This window comes from Canis lupus, chromosome 27, assembly GCF_003254725.2.
Source record: "Canis lupus dingo isolate Sandy chromosome 27, ASM325472v2, whole genome shotgun sequence".
Classification (NCBI taxonomy): Eukaryota; Metazoa; Chordata; class Mammalia; order Carnivora; family Canidae; genus Canis; species Canis lupus.
The window spans coordinates 5,582,047-5,602,897 of record NC_064269.1 but is presented as its reverse complement, the minus strand read 5'-3'; the positions used below and the strand labels follow the sequence as shown (position 1 = coordinate 5,602,897).

Below are 20,851 nucleotides of genomic sequence, written 5' to 3'. Positions count from 1 at the left end.
CCCTGGCGGACGACGCTGGTCCCCGACGGGCTCGGGACGCGAGGAGGAGTGAGGCGGGCGCGCGTGGGAGGGCGTCCCAAGGGGAGGGGTCGGCGGCCAGTGCAGGCCCGGAGGCGGGAGCCACCGGGCAGGGGGCGGGGGTGAGCCCCGACGGCCAGCCCGTCAGCTCGCGCCTCAGACGGGCGGGAGCCACGGCCCCGCTCGCTGCCCATTGTCTGCGCCCCCGACCGGTGCGCCCTGGTGCCACAGTGCGGCCCGGCGGGGCGGCCTCCCCGCGTCACTTCAGCCAGCGCCGCAACTATAAGAGGCGGTGCCGCCCGCCGTGGCTGCCTCAGCCCACCAGCTGGGACCGCGAGCCATGCTGCCCGCCGCCCGCCCCCGGGGCTGGTAGAGCCAGACTGCGGACTCTCGCCACCGCCGCCACCGCCGCGTCCCGTCCCACGTCGCGGGCAGCCGCCAAGGCCGCCCCACTCCAGCGCAGAGCGGGCGAGGCCGGGCAGGCCATGGGGCACTGGGCGCTGCTGCCCGGCGGGGTTTCTGCTGCGCTCTTGCTGGCGCTGGCCGCTCTGCCCGCAGCCCTGGCCGCCAACAGCAGCGGCCGATGGTGGTAAGTGAGCTGGTGCGGGGTCGCCGCCGGTGCCGGGGCCGGTGCCGGGGCCGGGGCCGGGGCGCAGAGCCAGCGGCCAGCCCCAGCCAGCTCCCACGCTCCGGGATCCGTCCGCAGACAGGCTCCCTCCACCGCAAGGACTTCCCTCCGAGACACCGAGGGGCGCTCTGGAGCGGAGCCGCTCCCGGGAAATCTAGTTCCGACGAGGTGGGGTGAATGGTCCGCCCGCCGCGCGGCCCACGATTCTGCAGGCGGGGAGCCCACTCCCGTCTAGCACCGCCCTTCCTCGCTGAGCCCCAAACCCAGCCTCACGCTGGTAGCCACACCACAGGTTTCCCTGCCTCGGGAAGCCAAGGGCCAGGCCAGCGCCCAGAAAGGAGGCAAGAAGAGGGTGGGACTCCTGAGCATTTCACGCCTTGGGTGGGCATGCACTCCAGGCCGGGATTTCCTCGCCCAAGCTGCCCGGAAGCAGTCTCCCAGGGCCAAGGTGGACATCTCGCCTGCAGGTTTCCCATGCCTCCCCTGTCCGGTCCCCACAAAACTCTGCACGCCCATCCCTTCCAGACCACTGAGCCAGGGAGCGCAGAGTCTTTGCCTCATAACTGATCTCCTTTAGCTTTCTCGGGCAAATAACGCCAAGAAGAGGACAGGGTAGACACGACCTTTCTGCTTTAGAGTGCAGGTCCCCTTCCAGAGCCTGAGCCCCTATCATGCATCTCACCAGGGGCATCGTGAACGTCGCCTCCTCCACGAACCTGCTGACCGACTCCAAGAGTCTGCAACTGGTGCTCGAGCCCAGTCTTCAGCTGCTGAGCCGCAAACAGCGGAGGCTGATCCGTCAGAACCCGGGGATCCTGCACAGCGTGAGCGGGGGGCTGCAGAGCGCGGTGCGAGAGTGCAAGTGGCAGTTCCGCAACCGCCGCTGGAACTGCCCCACGGCTTCGGGGCCCCACCTCTTCGGCAAGATCGTCAACCGAGGTGGGTACCCAGGAAGGCGACGCTTCCGGGACCAGGGCAACGCAGGGTCACCCGCAGGGCAGGGGCGGGCGAGTGCAGGGAAGAGGTCCCGGGCGCCCGCAGGGTCACACGGTCGAGCCGCCCAGAGTCTCATGCCCAGCGCCGGCTCCGGGCCGGACTCGTCCTACCGGGCGTTTTGCAGCCGCGCACCTCGGGCGCGAAGCTGAACTTTCCTGCGCCACTGCCCGAGCACAGGCGAGTTCCTGCTCGGGGCCGCTGGCCGCCACCGCTTCCCCGGCCTCTCCCGAAGGCGCCTGGGAAGCCGGTCTCTGCGACAGCGTCTTGCCTCCGGCCCGGCAAGGCTCGCATCGCAGGCACCGGCCGAAAGTTGGGGCTACGGAGAGGTCCTGGCAGCGCGAGTTCTCCGCTCCCCTCTTTTCGGTCTTTCTCTCTGGGGCCGCCCCGCTCCCACCGAGGAGCCAAGTGCGCCCCGATTGCCAGCGCGGACCGGGTTGCATGCCCACGCACGTGCTTTCTCCAGGAGACCCGCTTCCCGACGCGACCCTCCGCGGGCTCTCAGGTCGCTAAGGGCGGAGTCGGGGCGCCGGACGCCAGGGTCCCGAGCCCTCCGTTGAGGTTGCTGGCCGCACCCCGCGACACCTCCTCGCTCACCCCCGCTCCCTTCCCCCACAGGCTGTCGGGAAACCGCCTTTATCTTCGCCATCACCTCCGCCGGGGTTACCCATTCAGTGGCACGCTCCTGCTCAGAGGGCTCCATCGAGTCCTGCACGTGCGACTACCGGCGGCGCGGCCCCGGGGGCCCCGACTGGCACTGGGGGGGCTGCAGCGACAACATCGACTTCGGCCGCCTCTTCGGCAGGGAGTTTGTGGACTCCGGGGAGAAGGGGCGGGACCTGCGCTTCCTCATGAACCTTCACAACAACGAGGCGGGCCGCACGGTGAGCGGGCGTCGGGGGTTCCTCCTGGAAGCGGAGTGGCAGGGGCCTCCGGGGAGAAGCGGCCGGTGATGAGGCCAGGCGTCAGGGTCGGGAAGTAGGAGAGGACGTCCGGAGGGTGCAGGAGATTTGGAAGGGAAGGCCGAGAATGAAGAGAGCGGCCGCGGGCAGGTGAACGGAAGAGGCTAAAGTCCTGCACCCCTGGAATGTATGGCCTGCAGCCCCTCCAGGCTGGCAGGCCCGGGACCACCGTCGGGCGTGGAGCACAGTTGGGCCTGGTGGTGTCCGAATCCCGGCGCGACATCTCGCGCCTCCCGTCCCCTTCCTCCCTTCCGCCTTGGCTGAGGTCCTGGCAGGGTCCGGGAGGGGGCGGGATCGGGGGTGGTGGCTCCGGCTCCGACGGTGCCCCGGACACCCCTTCTTCCCCCTTCCTCCCAGACGGTGTTCTCCGAGATGCGCCAGGAGTGCAAGTGCCACGGGATGTCGGGCTCGTGCACGGTGCGCACGTGCTGGATGCGGCTGCCCACGCTGCGCGCGGTGGGCGACGTGCTGCGCGACCGCTTCGATGGCGCCTCGCGCGTCCTCTATGGCAACCGCGGCAGCAACCGCGCCTCCCGGGCGGAGCTGCTGCGCCTGGAGCCCGAAGACCCCGCGCACAAGCCGCCCTCCCCCCACGACCTCGTCTACTTTGAGAAATCGCCCAATTTCTGCACCTACAGCGGACGCCTGGGGACGGCGGGCACGGCGGGGCGCGCCTGCAACAGCTCGTCGCCCGCGCTGGACGGCTGCGAGCTGCTCTGCTGCGGCCGGGGCCACCGCACGCGCACACAGCGCGTCACCGAGCGCTGCAACTGCACCTTCCACTGGTGCTGCCACGTCAGCTGCCGCAACTGCACGCACACGCGCGTACTGCACGAGTGTCTGTGACACGCTGCGCGGACTCGCCCCCGGGAGCGTTCTCCTCTCGCGCACCTCCCAACAGACCCCTCTGCGCCCCCAGCCAGTCCCTGCGGCCACACTCCCCGGGATTCCTGCCTCCGCGATCGTTTCTCCCACCTCCTCCTACCTGGGGACTCCTGAAACCACTCGCCTGGGCCGGCATGAACCCTCTTGCCATCCTGACGGACCTGCCCCGGACCTACCTCCCTCCCTCTCCCGGGAGACCCCTTGTTGCACTGCCCCCTGCTTGGCCAGGAGGTGAGAGAAGGATTCGCCGCCCCCCCCACCCCCAACCTCGTGGGGTCAGCTTCTGACAGCGTGGCTCTACCCGCCAGTGACCTCCTCGCCCCTCTCCCTCCCCTTTATGGTCAGCTCTCCTCCCGCTCTTCCCATTCTCCTGCCAGGGCACAGACCCTGAACACACACCTGGGCACCAGGGCCTTTTTCTCCCCCTCTCCCACCCTCCAGCTGAACCGGGAGGTTCCAGGGTGAAAGGGCAGCTGTGGTGATGTGGAAGAGGAGGTTGGGGGACCCAGCAGAAGTACCCCCATTCTCCCAGCCTCTGTCATGGAACCATTGAACAGCTGTGAGCCATGCCTCCCTCGGCCACCTCCTACCCCTTCCTGTCCTGCCTCCTCATCAGTGTGTAAATAATTTGCACTGAATCGTGGATACAAAGCCACGAGTCTGGTTGTTGTAAATAAAACTATTTATTGTGCTGGGTTCCAGCCTGGCTTGCAGAGACCACTTCCACCCCAACCCAATCCCTCTCCCTTCTTTTCTCCTTTTGCTCTCCAGCGTTTTTTGATCTCTCTTCTCCTCTCCCCAATTTCTCAAAGATGCTGTTGCCTACCGGAATCAGTATTTCCTTCCAGTGTAGCTATTAGTGGCTCCTCGCCCCCACCAATGTAGTATCTTCCTCTGCAGAATAAAATCTCTATTTTTATCAATGACTTGGTGGCTTTTCCTTGAATCCAGAACGCACCATTGCTTACCTCTCTTAAACAAATAGGATGCGTTGTTGGGGGACTGGTTTCCTGGCCCTGCAAGAGGACCCTGAGATTCTGACCCTTGAATGACCTTAATGAGGCCACTGGGGCTCCAGGGCTCCAGAAGAACCTGGTCCGGAGCCAAGAGACCCTGCAGGATTCTTCTTCCTGTTCTAACACCAACTGGCTATGTGATATTGGGCAAGTCCTTAACTGCCTCAGTTTCTTCCCTTGTTGAACAGGGATTAAACAAACAAACTCTGAGCCTACCTCTCCTATCTGGAGTTGTGAAAATAGCCATAGCTGAGTGATAGCCATGACTGTGTTCTGAAAAGAAACCAAAGAAGAAAGAGAAATCCAAGCAGAGAAGGTGCTGCTGTAGAGCTTTTGGTCCTGGAAGCCTATCAACCTCAGCTGTGGTCAAGGCACGGGGCAGTGGGAAAGGCACTTCCCTCCCCAGGAGAAGAAAACACCTCCTTAGGACCCCAGCTCCCAACCTTGGGCTCAGGAGGATCCACGCGACATGATGGGCTCTAGTCCTGGACCCAAAAGCTCAGAGATGGGGGGGGGGGGAAGGGAGCAGGAGGGCCAGAATCCAAATAGAGGCTACAGCTTAAACCGATGTAACCAAAAAGAAACCCAAGTTGGTCCATATCCAAACCATTAAGAGCCCGAATGAGGACTGTTATGAACAACACAGATATCTCCACGTGCACATTCCTGGGAGTGGGCAGGACTACGAATCCTGCCCACACCCTAAACCTATCTCTAACCCTAATCCTCTCCCCGTCCCTAGGTCTAGATCTAACCTTAGCCTTAACCCTAACTTCAGACAAACTCTAACCCCTTCCTTAACTCTAATACCTATCCCTAATCCTAACACTTCCCCCCAGGGGGGACCTAAGGGCCAGGGGGAAGCTATGAAGCACCCCACCCCCCAAAGGCAACAACATCCCAGACGACTAGAGAATTTCCCACTCTCCCCAGGACTCTTTTGCTCTTGTTGCTGCCTCCCACCTCTCCCTGGATATGTGAACTCTGACCCCTGTTGGCCTTTGGGGTATGTGTGGGGGTAGGGGAATGGAGCCACGGACTGCTCAACCCGGCAACAACATCCCTTTCCCTTCTTCTCCATCTGCCCAGCCAGCATCAGCTCAGCGCTGATGGGCGGTGGAGGGGGAGGAATAGAAAACATATTGATCCAGAGTGTAAGGCACCTCATAAGCCTTGGGTTTCCAGTAAAGAACCCCCTGCAGAGAATGTCCAGTCTATAATCCAATGAATTATTATATACCCCCAGCTCCCAAAGCAAGAAGTTAATGGGCTGCCAGAGGCAGGAGAGGGGGCTTGGGGCCCTGCTGGACAATGCCCAGAGTCGGGGAGAAGCAGCGGTTGGGGAGCTGAAGGGTTGGCAGCTGTCCCCAACCACTCTCACCTAACTCCTAACTCCAAGAGCTGGAATTGGTATCAACTTTCAGGCCCAGAAGCTGGGGCCTCTGAGCTGAGCTGACACATAGGAGCTGAGAGAGGGTAAAGGGAAGCAATGAATCCCATTCTGGCCGCTATTAGACTTTCAACAAACCTGTTGTTTTCTCAGCCCCAGTTACCCTATTAAACAGGGATGGTTGTCAGTACTTAGTCCTCTCCTTCTGGAAGGTGATGAGGTTCAGAGGAGATCGTGTACATGAAAACTCAGGTCATTTGAATACTTGCTGTCACCTCTTCTGTGCCAGGCCGATGCCAAATGCCGAGGATGCAGTGATGTACGAGCCCTAGCGCCTACTTGGAGGAATTCATGGTGTGGCCAGGACATCGAGCACGTCAACACGTATTGTCAGAATAATAGGGGAGTGCGGTGAAGGCTCCCTCTGCACCGAGGGAGAGTGTAAAGCCCTCTGCACACCCATGAGGTTTAAGGACAGACTCCCATACTCAAATCCTCTGCGTGGCGGCCCTTCATTTCCAGGGGCTGGGACTGCAAAGTGTGTAGGGAGGTACAGAACAAGGCTGGGCCCTCAAGGGACGAGGTGCTAACAAAAGGGGAGGGGCAGAAAAGGGATATAGGATCTGCAAAGCATTACATAGAAGCTAGTTCTTTTTCAAAAATTTTATTTATTTATTTATTTATTTATTTAGAGTGCAGGAACATGAGCGGGGGGGAGAAGCAAAAGGAGAGGGAGAAGCAAACTTCCTGCTGAGCAGAGAGCTTGACTCGGGGCTCCATGGGGCTCCATCCCAGGACATTGGGATCATGACCTGAGCCAAAGGCTGAGGCTTAACCGTCTGAGCCACCCTGGCGCCCCGAAACTAATTCTTGGATGTAACTGGATGTAACGTCCTGATGAAGGGCTGTGCCTAGAGGGGTCGCCACAGGACAGCGTTGTCGGGAATGGGCCTGATGCCCCAGCTTTGCCCCATCCTCCCAGGTTATCCTTCCGCCCACCTCTGATCTTTAGGTGCCAGGTGCCACACACCCAGGGGGATCTGAGGCTGCCAGGGACCCCGGACACAGGGTTGGCCTCAGCGAGTGAGGGAGGCACTGGTCCTGAAATATCCTGGGGGGGAGCGGAAAAGCTGAGAGGACCGAGATGGCAGGCCTGCATAGTCCCCAGGGGGTCAGCGAGCCAGCACCACACACACCCTGCCACACGCACCCTGGAAAAACCCCGTCAGTGGGGCTGCAAATACCCCAGGGTCTAGCACCCCCCACCCCCCACCTCAGGCTGGCTCAGTCCTCCTCTCCAGGCCAGAGGGAGAAAAATAACAAAATGAGGAGAAAATAAGCTGTTTGGCTGTGGTGTGAGCAGGAATATCCATACAGAGCTGCCCACCACTCACCCTTACTCACTCTTTCCACACCCAGCCGGGGCGCCCAGCATGAGACAGACCACCCCCCTGCCCCCTCCCCCGTCTGGGCTAAAAGCAGACGCTGGTGAGCGAGCAGCAGGTTATAAATATGCCCGGGGAACTGCCGCCAACTCGCTCCCTTGTCATTCCCTGGGAGGGGATAGGGTGGGGTGGCTCCTAGGGAGGAGCCAGGGCTGCCCTGCTCCTGGGGCCCAGGAGGAAGTGGGGCTTCCAAGAGGCCACTGCACTTTTTTTGCCCTTTTCAAAGGGAAGGAACCACCACCACTTCATTTTCCCTGGACATTGGCTCCTCTGCTCAGAGATGGGGTTCCATCCTTCCCGGGGCCACGGCAGGGGTCTCAGAAGGAAAGGGCCCAAGGCCCCCGGGTCATGGTGGGCTCAGCACCACTTCTCTCTCTCACGCTCCCGTATCCTGAGCAAAGTCAAAGTTCATTCATTCATTCAACAGGTGTTTGCTGAGGGCCTGCTGAGCACCAGGCCCCGGGCAGAAGCACACCTGCCCTCACGAGTGTCTGCACATGTACGCGTGTGCACACCCAGCAGCCCCTGATCCCCTGTGTTCCCATCAGCACCAGCCCCGCTACAGACCTCTTGGCTTTCACCTGGCAGCCTCATCAGGAAGGGTAGAGCTTCAGCCCCCTGGCTCTGCCTCCGAGTAGGTTGGCGGAGGTGGGGGACGTGGAGAACAGGGAGGGCCCTTGGACATTCCTGCTCCCGCTATGCCCCAGATAAATGAAGGGTCCTTTTCCTCCTCCCCGCCCAATCAGCTCCCCAAACAGGCACCGAGCCAGAAAGACCGAGCCACTCTGCGGGATGCTGGGGGGCACCTGCCCAGGCTGCCGGAGCCTCCTGCCTCCCAGCCACTTGCCAAGTAGGTGCCAAGCTGGGCCAAAGGGGGCAGTGCCACCCTGGGAAGCTTCCAGCTCTCCTCCCCCAGGGCTGAACCCCTCCCCTCTCCCTCCTCCCTATTAATCCTCGGAAGTGAAGGGGCCGTCCCTGGCGGCCCCTCGGCCCTATTGTGGCCCCTCGCCCTCCTCGGCTGGCGTCTAATTAACTCCTCCTGCCCCCGGTTTTGTGTGCCCCCCTTACCCCACCTTGTCGGCCCCGCCCCTCCGCTCGGCCTGCTCCCCCCCACGGACATTCCAGCCCGGCCGGGCTGCTGTGCCAGGGCAACCAGGGCCGGACCGAGGCCTAATCCTCCCGCCGCCTGGCCCGGCTGGGGGAGCCCCACTCACCTCCCCGCTCTCTGGGGGCTGCCCGGCTCTGCTGCGGCGGAGACACACAATCAGGACAAAGGCGCAGCCCCCAGGGGGCTAACTCAGCCTTCACGCCCAGGTTGTGCGGCATTTGGGGAGTTTAATGAATTGTCCATCACGCCTTTCAGGGCCCGCCCGTCAGCCTGGATTAATCTTCGGAGCCCTGGTGGGGTAGGAGACACTAAGCCTGTATTTATTACTCTCCCATTGTCACTAATTGAGGTAATTATCTGTGACTCTGGCCTGGCCAACAATGCGGCATTCACTCCCGGGACCTCGATGGGCCTGGCTCCCACTCTCAGCACCAACCCTCCCTCCTCTCTTCTCCCAAACCCGCCAAGGGCTAAGTTGGGCCCTAGAGCATGTTGGGAAAGTGGACAATGTCCCACGATGCTTCACCTCCCGACCAGTGGCTCCCACAGCCACCACTATGGAGTTGCAGCTAGGGAGAAGCCTGGTAGATGAGAAAAGGAAGGTAGCCTGTCTGGGGACAGGTTTGGCCGGCAGGGCCCCCAGGCCACAGAGGGCCATGTTTCTGAGATTTTGGTTTTCTGGACTCTCCAATTCCTCATCTCTGGGATGGTGACACCAGGGTCTCATAGGGCCCTTCTGTGGATCCACCTTCATGTTCCTGTAGTCTCCAGAGTTCTAGAGTATTGGGAAGCCCTCATCCATACCAGGTGTACTCTCAGGAGGTCCCTAGAGCCTCCAGAGCTGGTGGGTGGCTATGGATATGATGCGGAAGGTTGGGAGGGAGCTCAGAAAGGGCGAGGGTGTCCTCCCGGAAAGGAACATCCAGGGGTCACACTAATGTGGCCATGCCCCAGCCTCCAAGAAGAAACTTGGACTTGGAGGGATAAGCGGCATCAAAGAGTAGGTTTCATGTGGAGCTGGCTTCCCAGGTCAAGGGGATTGGCCTGGAGGACCTGTGTGTGTGTGTGTGTGTGTGTGTGTAAAAGAAAAAGAGAGAAAGATAACAAAAGAAGATTTGGTTTTTGATTAAGACTAGATGTTGAGCTCCTGGAGGACAGGGACCATATCTTGGTGACTGTTGTTTTTCCAAGAGACTAACACTGTACCTGACACACAGTAGGTACAACTGAGGGAGTGGATGCATAGGTGAGGCCAGTTCCCACACTGGAGCTGGGGGTCTGTCGGCTCTTCTTTTTCATAGCTGCCCTTAGCCTTTTTATTCTGTCTCAGCACTTGCTGGAAGGAACTGTCTAGACCATCCAGGGACAGTTCTTGAACGGGCACTCCTCCAACTGCAAACATTTTAAGGACCTTGGCAGAACGCAGCGCTGCAGTTGGAACAGCGCCACCTTGTGGTGCGTCTTGGAAGAGCTCCTGGAGAGGCTCCAGGGAAGAAAGCGGGGGTTATTCCCCATGTTGGGGGGGCGGGGGAGAGCACGAGGCAGCACCCCCTCTCCTCCTATGTGTTTGGGGCTGAACTGCTGTGCCAGTGTTCCTGTTCCACGGCTTTACCACTTGCTCCTACCTTCTGCCAGCATTCCCTGGGAGCCTGCTCCAGGCCAAGCTCGTAGGGGATACGCAGCTAAACCCAAGGCGCTACCCTTGAAGAGCTCGTGGTCCAGCAAAGGATTCCACGACGGTGGCCTTGTTGTTCCTTCCAAGAAGGCCACCGAAGGTCACAGCCAAGCAGCAGAGAAAAAGATGATATAGGTGTTGAGGAGGCAAGTGGGACATTCACAGCTCAAAAACTCTGCTCCTCTCCTCCTCCTCAATTCCTTTCTTTAAAGCTCAGGCGTTTATCCTCACTTTCCAGAGCCACTTCATGATCTGGCTCACACACATCATTCCAGGATCCCTGCACCTCTGGTTTCCCGGGCCCTCTGTTCCCTGTGAAGGCTTTGTGCTTTCCCACCTCTCTAACTTTGCCCACGCCCTGGAACGCACCCTTTCCCCATCTCTCCCTCTTGACACCCATCTGGAATGTCCCTCCCTCCCTTAAGCTCTTCTAATTTCCCTTGGCAAAGGGGCCTTGCTTCCTGAAGCAGCTCCTTGGCAGGGCTTTCCTTAACAGCACAGGCGGGCTGTCCCGCGGAGGGTTATCTGCGAACATGACTTACCTTCCTACTAGGCTTCTACCTTCCTGAGGACACGGGCTCTGGGCTGTGTCCATCTCGGCATTCCTTGCAACACCGAGCTAGGCACATCCTGTGTCATTATTGAGAGAGGAAAGAGGTGGATGGATGAATAAATGGATGGACGAGGGCACCTCGGTGGCTCAGTGGTTGAGTGTCTGCCTTTGGCTCGGGTCGTGATCCCGGGGTCCTGGGATGGAGTCCCACATTAGGCTCCCTGCAGAGAGTCTGCTTCTCCCTCTGCCTGTGTCTCTGCCTCTTGGTGTCTCTCACGAATAAATAAATAAAACCTTTTTTTAAATGGATGAACGAATGGACGGATAGATGGACAGATGCATGACAGAGGGATTGGTAGATGGATGGATAAATGGACAGGTGAGATGTATAGGTGGATGCAGGCATGCATGGATGAACAAAAGGATGGGTGCATGGATGGATAGATGGAACGCACCCTTTCCCCATCTCCCCCTCTTGACACCCATCTGGAATGGATGGATGAAGCAACTCTTCTTTAGAAGGATTCATCAAAAGCTATGTAGTGTCAGGGGCTTCAGGGGAGGAAGTCCACTCCATGCCAAGACATGCAGGTGAGGGGAGAGCATATCCAGACTGAGCCTTTCTTCACTGACCAGTGCACCCTCAGTGACTCATCTCCTGCTCCCCGGAAGTCACAGCCAGGGACTGCTCCTTCTTTCTTGCTTGCTTGGATCCTTAGGAATGCCTTCATTAACATATACTATGTTCTACAGCCTGCACTGAATGATTTTGTGGGTTTCCTTTCCTATACCCCTTGCCCTGTCTCACACACACCCTAGGTTGGAAGCTCCCTGAAAACAGGAACCCTGCCCAAGTCTCCTGAGTCTCCCTGTAGGGCCTGGCATACAAGTTTAATGAAGGAATGAACAAATGAATAACTGAGTAAATGCTCACCCTTCTCTGCAGACACACTTTGCACACTCCCTAGGTACTCATGCCCAGCCATCTCTTCTGGTCCTCTACCCCTCACATCCCATATATACACTCTTGACCCTGAATCCCCTAAAGTCCCAGAGTTATGGCCTGGTTCTTTGTTACCCATTTGTAGCAGATCTAGGGAAGTCCCAGGGAGGTCCTGAGAGTATGAAAGGAGAGGGGGCCCTTAGGTCTTCTAAGGCCATATTAACTGGGCCCCACTTGGGACAGAAAAGGGCCTCCCTGGGAAGAACCTGGCTGTTGGGAGGGTAATCGCCTGTGCTAACCTGAGGGCTGCTGCCCCAACCTGACCACGCCCTCATGCGTCTGCTGTCCCTACACCTGACCTGTGAGGCTGTCCCAGGGTTGGGGGTGGTTGTGGCCTCCGTCTTGAGGCTGGCCAGCTGGCAGACACAGCCAGATTTAGAAGTCATTTTCACAGCAGGGAGCTTCCAGCCTCCCACCCACAGTGCCATGCGGGGCCAGTCTGAGATATGGCTCCCCAAAGGGCTGGCCCCCAGACCTGCAGTCCCTCCTCCCTTCTCTCTGTCTTTCTCCCCAGATCTTTAACACCCAGTGCCGACTCCACCCTTAGGCAAAGATGAAGGAAGTCCTGGGGAAGCAGGGTGTGTTGTCTTGCGACCCTAATCACCCAAACGCTCCCTGTACATCTTTCACCCACTCAAGGGACTGTGTCTCCGCCCTAAGGCTCCCTTCTCCTCTTGACCTGGCCTGAGCTGCGTGTTCCTCCTCTTCCCCAATGCCTACTTCTCTCTTACCCCCCTCCTGTTCTTATACCCCCAATACTAAGGAGATAGCTCTAGAGGGAAATAATAATCAGACTCTACTACTCATATATCACTTATTATGTACCAGGCATTGTTCTAAGTGCTTTTCATATTGAATCATTTAATCCTCCCAACAAGCCTCTAAAGAAAGCACTCTTGGGGTTACCCGGGTGGCTCAGTCGTTGAGTGTCTGTCTGCCTTTGGCTCAGGGTATGATCCCGGGGTCCTGGGATGAGGTCCCACATCAGGCTCCCCACAGGGAGCCTGCTTCTCCTGCCTGTCTCTGCCTCTCTCTGTCTCTCATGAACAAATAAATAAAATCTTTAAAAAAGAAGAAGAAGAAAAGCATTATTAAAAACTCCATCCCAGGGGATCCCTGGGTGGCTCAGCAGTTTAGTGCCTGCCTTCGGCCCAGGGCATGATCCTGGAGTCCTAGGATCGAGTCACGTCGGGCTCCTTGCATGGAGCCTGCTTCTCCCTCTGCCTGTGTCTCTGCCTCTCTCTCTCTCTCTCTCTCTTTCTCTCTCTGTGTGTCTCTCATGAATAAATAAATAAAATCTTAAAAAAACCAAACCCATCCTCTGAGGACACCAGGACACAGAGAGATTGAGTAACTTGCCGGAGGTCACACAGCTAGTGTGAGGCAGAGCGAGATCTCCACCCATGCTGCCAGGCCCCAGAGTCCATGCTGCAAACACAACGCGACCCTATTTCTCCGATAGTGGCAGGAGTGTGGGAGTGTGGGCGAGCTCTTAGAAACTGACCTCCTGTGTATTCAGCCTCAAAGAGGCTTTGGCAGTGGGGTGGAGTCTACCTTCAAGGGCCGGCCCCTCTGCTGTCCCACGGGCTCACCCCGTCTACCAGCCCCAAGCCTGGAGCCCCCGGGCAGGAGCGAAGTCCCTCCTGGCCTGAAGTCCATTCTCTTCCCAAGCCCAGAGGCCCGAGGCACACGGTCCTTTGGGGGCTGGGCTCACCCCAGCCTGCCCCCCGGGTTTCACTCCTGCCTTTATTGTCCACAACTCCTCCCAATGTGCCCTCAACTCTTGTCTCACCAGACCGGTTGGCAATTTCCTACACATACCCTGTCTCCCCACATCCATACCTCTATTTTGGCTCGTCCCTCTACTTGGAACTCCTTTCCCCAAATTCTATCGCAGATGCCACCTTCTTCATGGTGCATTTCCTGATCTTGTAAAATCTATACAGTCTCCCTTGCTTGACTCCTTATAATACTGCTGGCTGCTCACTCTTGGCATTATGCGTGTTCTTTCTTTCTTTCTTTCTTTCTTTCTTCTTTCTTTCTTTCTTCTTTCTTTCTTTCTTTCTTCTTTTTTTTCTTTCTTCTTCTTTCCTTTTAAAGATTTTATTTATTCATGAGAGACACATAGAGGCAGAGACATAGGCAGAGGGAGAAGCAGGCTCCCTGCGGGGAGCCCGATGTGGGGATCCCGCCCTGAGCCAAAGGCAGAGGCTCAACCATTGAGCCACCCGGGCATCCCTATGTGTGTGCTTTCGTTTTCACCCCACTGCAGGCAGGCCTCACTCATCTCTTTCCTGGAGCCCAGCCCGATGCCTGCTTCCTCTTCGGGGGTCAATAAATGCTCAGTAGTTAGAACGGTCACAGTTAGACTTGCAGGCGAAAGACAGACCTCAGGGAACTTTGGTCTCCGACCTCCTCCCTCCAGCAAGAGCTAACTTGAAACCATTGGGAGTCCCCTGCAGGTTCTGGGATGGACTCTCCAGGGTAATTCTGATCAGTGCTCTCCCCTCAGGTTCAGACGTCCAAAGAGACCCCCCCACACACACACACTGAACCGAGGTCACCCTGCCCCAGTGCAGGGGCCAGCCCAGCGACCTCCCAAACTGCCCTGCTCTCCTACCCGGTCCTGCCCCGCCTGGTCTCTCGGGGGCGGGGAGGGAGTGACACTGAGATACCTGAAGACCAAACTCCTAAGTGGCTTGAGATCGGGGCTGGACGCTGAGCCAGAGCTGGAGTGACTCCTAGGGATGGGGGCAGAGGCGGGGCCTGGCGACTGAGTCTGGGCGAAGCCCCCGCCGACTGGCGGCTAAATTTACCCAGGCTGACTCAGCCCTTGCCCGGAATGGGGGGTGGGGGGAGTGCGCCGGGGCAGTGGGAAGAGCCAGCGGGGGTGGGGTGGGGGGCAAAGAAGGAAGAGACCGACTGGGGGTGACAGAGTGAGCTGGGAGTTTCCATCAGAGAAGTGAGTCCCCCCCCCAGCCCCAGCCCGGCCGGGTGGGGACAGCGGAGCCCTGGGGGGAGGGAGAGGGTCGGCGAGAGGAAAAAGATGCCAGGGTTGGACAAAGGGAAGCTTAGATTTATTGAGCGCCTACTGTGTGCCAGGCACTGTACAAGGCGCTTTACATACATTATCGCATAAAATCCTCACAACAACCCTGCGAGGTAGGTGTTTATAAACCCCCATTTGACAGATGAGGAAACTGAGGCTCAGGGAGGTGAAGTGATTTGGCCAAATTCACATGGCTAGTAAATAGAGACAGAACTGTCCAAGATCCGGAGAGAAAGAGAGACTCCAGCGTCCGGGTCCCAAGCCGGGTGGCGTGGGTGAGTACGAAGAGGGGCTCCGCGCGCTGCAGAGGTCCAGGAGGCCAGAGGCCTGCCCCCGACCTCGCACGGCAGTAGGTGGCAAGGCGGGGGACCCGCGCGCAGTAACTGGGTATCTGGTTAACTAGCGGTGCCCGGGTAGGGGGGGGACTCGGGAAGGAGCTACCGGGGAAATCCGCGACCTGCGCGCGCCCCGTAGTGGCTACAGCGAGTATCACATCCCACCCCTACAGGCTTTGGGGGCCCAATCTCCGCCTTCCTTCCCTGGCCAAGGTTTCTGGAAGAGGCAGAGATGCAAGAAATTCTCGGGGTTCTTTCAGATGAGTGATACCACCGGGGTGAGAAATCGTGGTACGATTCAGAGGATCACTAAGGAACACTGGGGAGGAGGGAAAGGAGGAAGGCCATGGAGGTCCCAAGCTGATTCACTGGCTGCCTTCCCTCCCCAGCTTGGACCACCACAGGCCAGGGACAGTGACAAGGCCACCATCCTTCTCTGCCTCGAGGAGCCCTCACCTAAACCTAAAGAGATTGGGATAGAAGCCCTTACCCACTTGCTCAGATCTTCTGCAAACCCTGGACAGTCTCTTGAATACTGAGAATGAGTGCAGGTGACAGTGAAGCCATCTGAGGGACCCTCAGAGTCTGTTCACTTATTCCTAATTTTCTTTCTTGGCCTGTGGAGGAGAGGGTGAGATGAGAGCCTCCGCCAAGGATCTAAAACATCAGGGATGAACTTAACCCTCCCTACATACTAGGAGGCCTGGAGGAGGGAAGTGACTTGCCTAAGGTCACCCAGCAAGTCAGGGTCAGCATTGGGATCGGAACCCAAGACTTGTAACACCAAAGTGAGCCCTCTTCCTGTTTTGCTGGTTGCCTCTGGATCCCTTCCTCTTCTGCCAAGAAGAGGCCTCTATGTCACCTGGTCACCTGAGTCAGAAGCCTGTCTCCCTCCAGCCCCAAGACCCTGCCCTAAAGTTGCCCTATGACTACACCATCACGGCCCTCCTGCCTCAACCCGGCGAGGCCACTCTGCTCCGCTCCACGCCTAGTGCACCGGCCTCTGCTGAAGACCTTACCCCAGTGCCCTGAATGGACAGGCATTATTAAAGTCTACTGCTCATCCTCACCCTCCTGAAAAAGAAAGGAAGAAAGAAAAGAAGACACAAGAAAAGAGAAATAAATCATGGACTGGCATATGCTCCCTTTCCTTTCATTTGGGCGGCTTCTATTTCAAGAATGGGAATGACTATGGTGTAAGGATTACAAGGAAGTGAGGAAGAAAGAGGACCGGTGGCCCCAAGGATGGAAAGGTGGGGAACACAAATACAAGAAAGGGCCTGTCACTGCCGCTCCCTGTTTCCCTGTGGGACCCCCTTAGTGTCCCTCGTCCCGAAGAGGGCCTCCTCGGTTCGGCTGATGACATCTAGGATATCTCGGACACTGTCGCTCAGCTCAGCGGTCTTCCCGCCATCGCCGGGCCGGGGCGGCTCCTTTCGCCAGGAGGCGCCCGAGGCTTCTGTGTCGCTTCCATCGGAGGAGCCGCTCTGGACGCTGAGCTCCGCAGCTTCGTCCGAGTCCGAGTCCGGGGCGGTGTGGCGGCGGATGCGGGACACGGCTTCCCGCAGGGCCCCCGCGTACGGCCCCGGGGTCCGCGCCCAGCCCCGGCCCGCGCGCCGGGGAGCCGCCGCCACTCCCTCCGGGCCCTCGGCGGGGGCCGCGCCTCCCGAAGCCGCCGGGCCCAGGGCCGAGCGCTCCGGGCTACCGGGCTGCGCGGGGGCGTCCCGGAGGTTTACTTCGCCCACCGGGAGCCCCAAGATGCGGGAGGCGCGCTCCTCCAAGGAGGAGTCCGCCGGCTTCCCGCCCTCGGCTTCGAACCCGCGCCCCCCACCGAGCTGGTGTGACGGGCGACTGCTCGGGAGCAGTTTTTGGCAAGGCGAGGGCAGGGCCGCGGCTCCCTCGCCCTCCTCCTGGCTGGGCCCCGGAGGACTGGGGGCATCCCCCGCGGCGCGCGGCACCCCGGCGGGCAAGAGCTGTACGTGCTGGGTTCGAGGGGTCGGAACATACTGCGACCGGATCACCACGCACGTGGCGTCAATGACAAAGACGCCTTCTCCGCGCGCAGGGCCGCGGGCGCTGCGGGGCAGGGTGTGGGCGCGGCGGGTCCCCTTCCCACCCTCTGAGGGTCCTGCCCCCGCTCTGAGACCCGGGGATTCGCTCCAGCCCGTGCCTCCTGGAGCCCAGGGTCTGGGGAGGGTCTGGCTCTGTCGGGGCGGCTGCCTTTTACGGGAGGGAACCCAGCATTTGGGGAGCCAGCTCTGTTCCCTGTTTTCTTTCCCTTCCTCGGAGCCCTTGAGCCGGGGCCTGGCCCTGGGGGCGGGCCGCGGGGGGCTGCGCGCGGCGGGGGCCGACCCCGCGGGAGCCGTCTGGGCGCTCGGGCTCCCGGCAGCTCTGGCTTGGGGACGGCCGTCGCTCCCAGCACTCAGGCCAGCGGCCGCCGGCCCCAGGCTTCTCTCGGCGGCGCCCTTGCGGGCCTCCGGCCTCGGCGCGGCCGTTCCACAGCCCGGGGATCCCCCCAGGAGACCCCGCCCCTGCCGGAGCCCCCAAGCCCCGAGGACGTCCCGGTAGATCCGAGGGTCCAGCCTCTTCTTGGCGCACCCTCCCTCTGTCCTGGCCGGAGTCGGAGCAGAGGCGGCGGGGGCCGGCGCCTGGGGGGGCTCGGGGCCTCGCTTGGACCCCAAGGTCCTGTGGGGGCCTTCGTAAGAAGGTGGAGCCACGTAGGGTGGCGGGCGGTCCCAGCGTCGTCGCAGGGCTGTCCCGGCTGCGCCTCTCAGCAGCAGGTGAGCCTCGTAGCTGGGGGGCCCTGGCCGCCTACCTCCCCAGGGCCCCGCCCACGCCGCCCCTGGGTCGCTCTGCGGCTGCGCGGATGGACGGGGCGGTCGCCCCGCCGGCCCCAGGCGCTCGGGTCGAGAAGGAGCTGGGGGCCCTACTGGCTGGGCCACCCGAGGGCCGCTCCGAGGTTCCGGGCGGGGCCGACCGGGGGGGCTCCTTCGGGCCCCACCAGCCTTGCGCCTTTTTCGCTCGGTCTCCTTGGCCTCCCGCTCCTGCGACGCTGCTTTCCTTTTCTCTTGCTCCCGGGCTCGGGCCTCGGCCGGGGGCCCCGCCCGCCAGTTGGTCGCCTCCTGCAGCACCCTGGAGGCCCAGGGACGGCGGGGCGGCGGCTCAGGGGATCCCGGGCGCGGCCCACACCTGGGACAATGAGCAGGAACCCAGGTGAGCAGTTTGTGGGGGAAGGGAGCCGAGGTCCGGGGAGCTGGGAGCACTGGAGGCCATTTGGGGCAGCCATGTGGAGGGGTGTGTGTGAGTGTGTGCGTGTGTGCACGTGCGTATATGTTAGGGCTGAAGTCGAAGCCGGACTCCGCGCCATCTCTCCATGCACACTTTAACAGCGTCTGCCCCATCTCACCTCCTGCCCTTTCTCACACCCACTCCTGCCCCCCCAAACAATGCGGGGAAGAGTCAGGCCCCAGCCCTCGGGATGGGGTAGGGGGAGGCGTGGGAAAGAGAACGGGGTCCAGCAGCACTGGCTGGTGCCTGCGGGGAGGTCCGGACCCCACTCCCCGCCCCACCACTCTCTTCCCGTCACCCCTCCTTCACTCACGTGCGGCTCTGGGGCCCGCGGGCCCAGTGGCTGGCTTGGAAGTCCATGGGCTGTCGAGGAGGGGCGCGGCGACTATAATGACAGGAAATAGTCTTCACTTCGATCACCAGCAGCTTGGATTTCTGCACCCAGAGGCAGCTGCCAGACTCCTCATCCTGGGGCTCCCGGGGGCTGTCGGGCCCCTCGGAGAATAGCTGGCCATCCAGCATCCTGCCCCACCCCACCCCGGCCCCCCACCCTCCCACCCGCCCCGAGAGCCCCCTCCCAGCCCGAGGAGCCGGCGCCCACTGCAGAGCGACGGGCCCAGAGACTGGGGACTATATATACCCCGGCACACGTGTGTGCCTGTCTGTGTGTGTGTGCGCGCGCATGTGACACGGTGCGGCGCGGACGGCACCGCGCTGCTACCTCCCCCATGTGCACGGCCGCCCCCTGGGGCCCGGGATTGGGCGCCCCTTCCCACCGCTCATGGCCCCCAAGCCTGTTGGGACCTGCGCCAGTGGGCAGGGGACCTCTTATTCTTGCCAAGCTGACGGTGCCCTTCCCCCACCCCCGTTGCTCCAACCTTCCTGCCGTTTTAACCCTTAGCTCTTCTGCTGGTCGGGGTGCCCCACCACCAGGGTTCTGCCACCGACTTCCTGCCTCGGACTTCAGTTTCCCCGACAGGGAGGTGAGGGGAATGGAACTCAAGGTCTCTGCCTGCCACTCTCTGCTGGTTTCCATGGGGTTGGGGTGCAGGGGGTCTATTTTTAGCGGCAGTGGCTGTTCGGGTGCAGAGAGATGAGTAACCAGCTTCCATGCGGTGGAGGGAGGAGGCGGTGGCTTTCACACAGCTTTTATGTGGCTCTGGGGGAGAGCTGCCTCCCCCAAGCTCAGAAAGGGTGACCCCCACACCCTTAACTCCTTACCCTCTCAGTGTTGCAGCCCAGCGCTGCTGGTCGGACACAGGAGTCTGTCTTGGCCATCCAAACTGTCCCACGTTCCTATGCTAGCTGTTTGTCCTTGGGCACCCATGGAGCCCTCTCCTCGCAGCAGGCTCTCTCCCGCAATCCAAAAGCCAGGATTTGGGGGTCATACTGTTCTGTGCCCACACAGCTCTGCTCAGCCTTATGGAGGACAGACTAAGGTACTTATGCATTTGCACCCTTTCAGAAGGGATGGAGGAGGAATGGTGTGTTCCCTTGGCAAAACCAGTCCCCTAGCAACTGAAATGCTAAAAGTGGCCCCGATTTCCCAGTGTGGAGCTCCCCATCACCACCACTACAACAATGCCTAGCTCACTTAGCCCCCCCAACCTGAAGTGGTGCTCAAGATGCTCACCTTTTACGCTCATTCTGTCCCAGGGGCAGGGGGTGTTGCTTACATCCACGTGATCCCTCCCCCCCAAGCCTATACCAGGTGTCCCCTGATTCACCATGGTAATGTTAGTGGCAGCACAGCCCACGCCAACCCTTCCATGCAGAGACTTAGCAACCATGCCTGGCAACCATGGCAGCAGCTCCAGTGGAGGGGAGGGGTGCAGAGAGGTGGGAGAAGAGTGTGTATGGCAATGGTTCCTGAAGAAAAGGGATAATTTGCCTCTTCTGAGAGGAATAGGTAAGAATAGGCTATGAGGCTCCTTAATTTTGTTCCTTGTCTTTCCTTCTGCTCCATTCTCAGATTCTGAGACTGACTGATTAGGTTTTAGGGGAGAATGGGAGAGGCAAAAGATCATGCAGCCCTTTGGGTACAGGCCCTTCCTTTTAAGAAGGTGGGGCCAGAAGGGTTGTTGTTAGTAAGAGACTGACTTAATGAGAACCAGAGCAACCAAACCCAGGCCCCCTGCTCCCTAATATGGACCTTTAGAGATTTAGAGATAACCCAAACAGCCCCTACTCCATCCATTTGATAACCCCCCTCCCCCGCTTTACACACCTACCAGCTGCACTCTGGTGGCTCTTTGCTTGAAGGTGCTTCCTTCTACCCAGGTCCCACCAGAGTCCTAGGGCTTTTTAAAGCCCTTGCCTCCTCCCTAGACAAATTCTCCATGATGGAATGTGACATAAGGAGACATCTGTCCTTTCCACCATGCATTCACCCCCACACACATAAACATACCCTAATTCTATTAACTTGGAAGCCTCCCTCCCCCAAGTCTGAGAACGTGCTGTGAGCTGTGGAGAGGTGAATGCAGAAGCAAGGGCTTTCTCC

At 59.9% G+C, this 20,851-nt stretch overlaps 2 protein-coding genes across 7 annotated transcripts; one reads left to right on the top strand and one right to left on the bottom strand.

Annotated features, from left to right (window-relative positions):
• Nucleotides 1-160: 160 nt before the first annotated feature.
• WNT1 (Wnt family member 1) lies at nucleotides 161-4,412 on the top strand. Of its 2 annotated transcripts, none has more exons than XM_049102867.1 (4): nucleotides 161-607; nucleotides 1,332-1,585; nucleotides 2,258-2,523; nucleotides 2,959-4,412. In XM_049102867.1, the coding sequence occupies exons 1-4, from the start codon at nucleotides 504-506 to the stop codon at nucleotides 3,445-3,447; spliced, it is 1,113 nt and encodes a 370-aa protein (XP_048958824.1). In that variant the 5' UTR covers nucleotides 161-503; the 3' UTR covers nucleotides 3,448-4,412. The 2 variants fall into 2 exon arrangements, with proteins under 2 accessions (XP_048958824.1, XP_048958823.1); XM_049102866.1 differs by lacking the exon at nucleotides 161-607 and adding an exon at nucleotides 789-1,113.
• Nucleotides 4,413-14,731: 10,319 nt separating this feature from the next.
• DDN (dendrin) lies at nucleotides 14,732-20,632 on the bottom strand. 5 transcript variants are annotated; one of them, XM_025477485.3, is made up of 3 exons: nucleotides 20,580-20,632; nucleotides 18,662-18,733; nucleotides 14,732-18,249 (listed from the first exon to the last, which is right to left on the bottom strand). In XM_025477485.3, the coding sequence occupies exons 2-3, from the start codon at nucleotides 18,706-18,708 to the stop codon at nucleotides 16,344-16,346; spliced, it is 1,953 nt and encodes a 650-aa protein (XP_025333270.1). In that variant the 5' UTR covers nucleotides 18,709-18,733; nucleotides 20,580-20,632; the 3' UTR covers nucleotides 14,732-16,343. The 5 variants fall into 5 exon arrangements, with proteins under 5 accessions (XP_025333270.1, XP_035563091.1, XP_048958814.1 ...); XM_035707198.2 differs by lacking the exon at nucleotides 20,580-20,632 and adding an exon at nucleotides 19,570-20,532; XM_049102857.1 differs by lacking the exon at nucleotides 20,580-20,632 and adding an exon at nucleotides 19,227-19,543.
• Nucleotides 20,633-20,851: the final 219 nt, after the last annotated feature.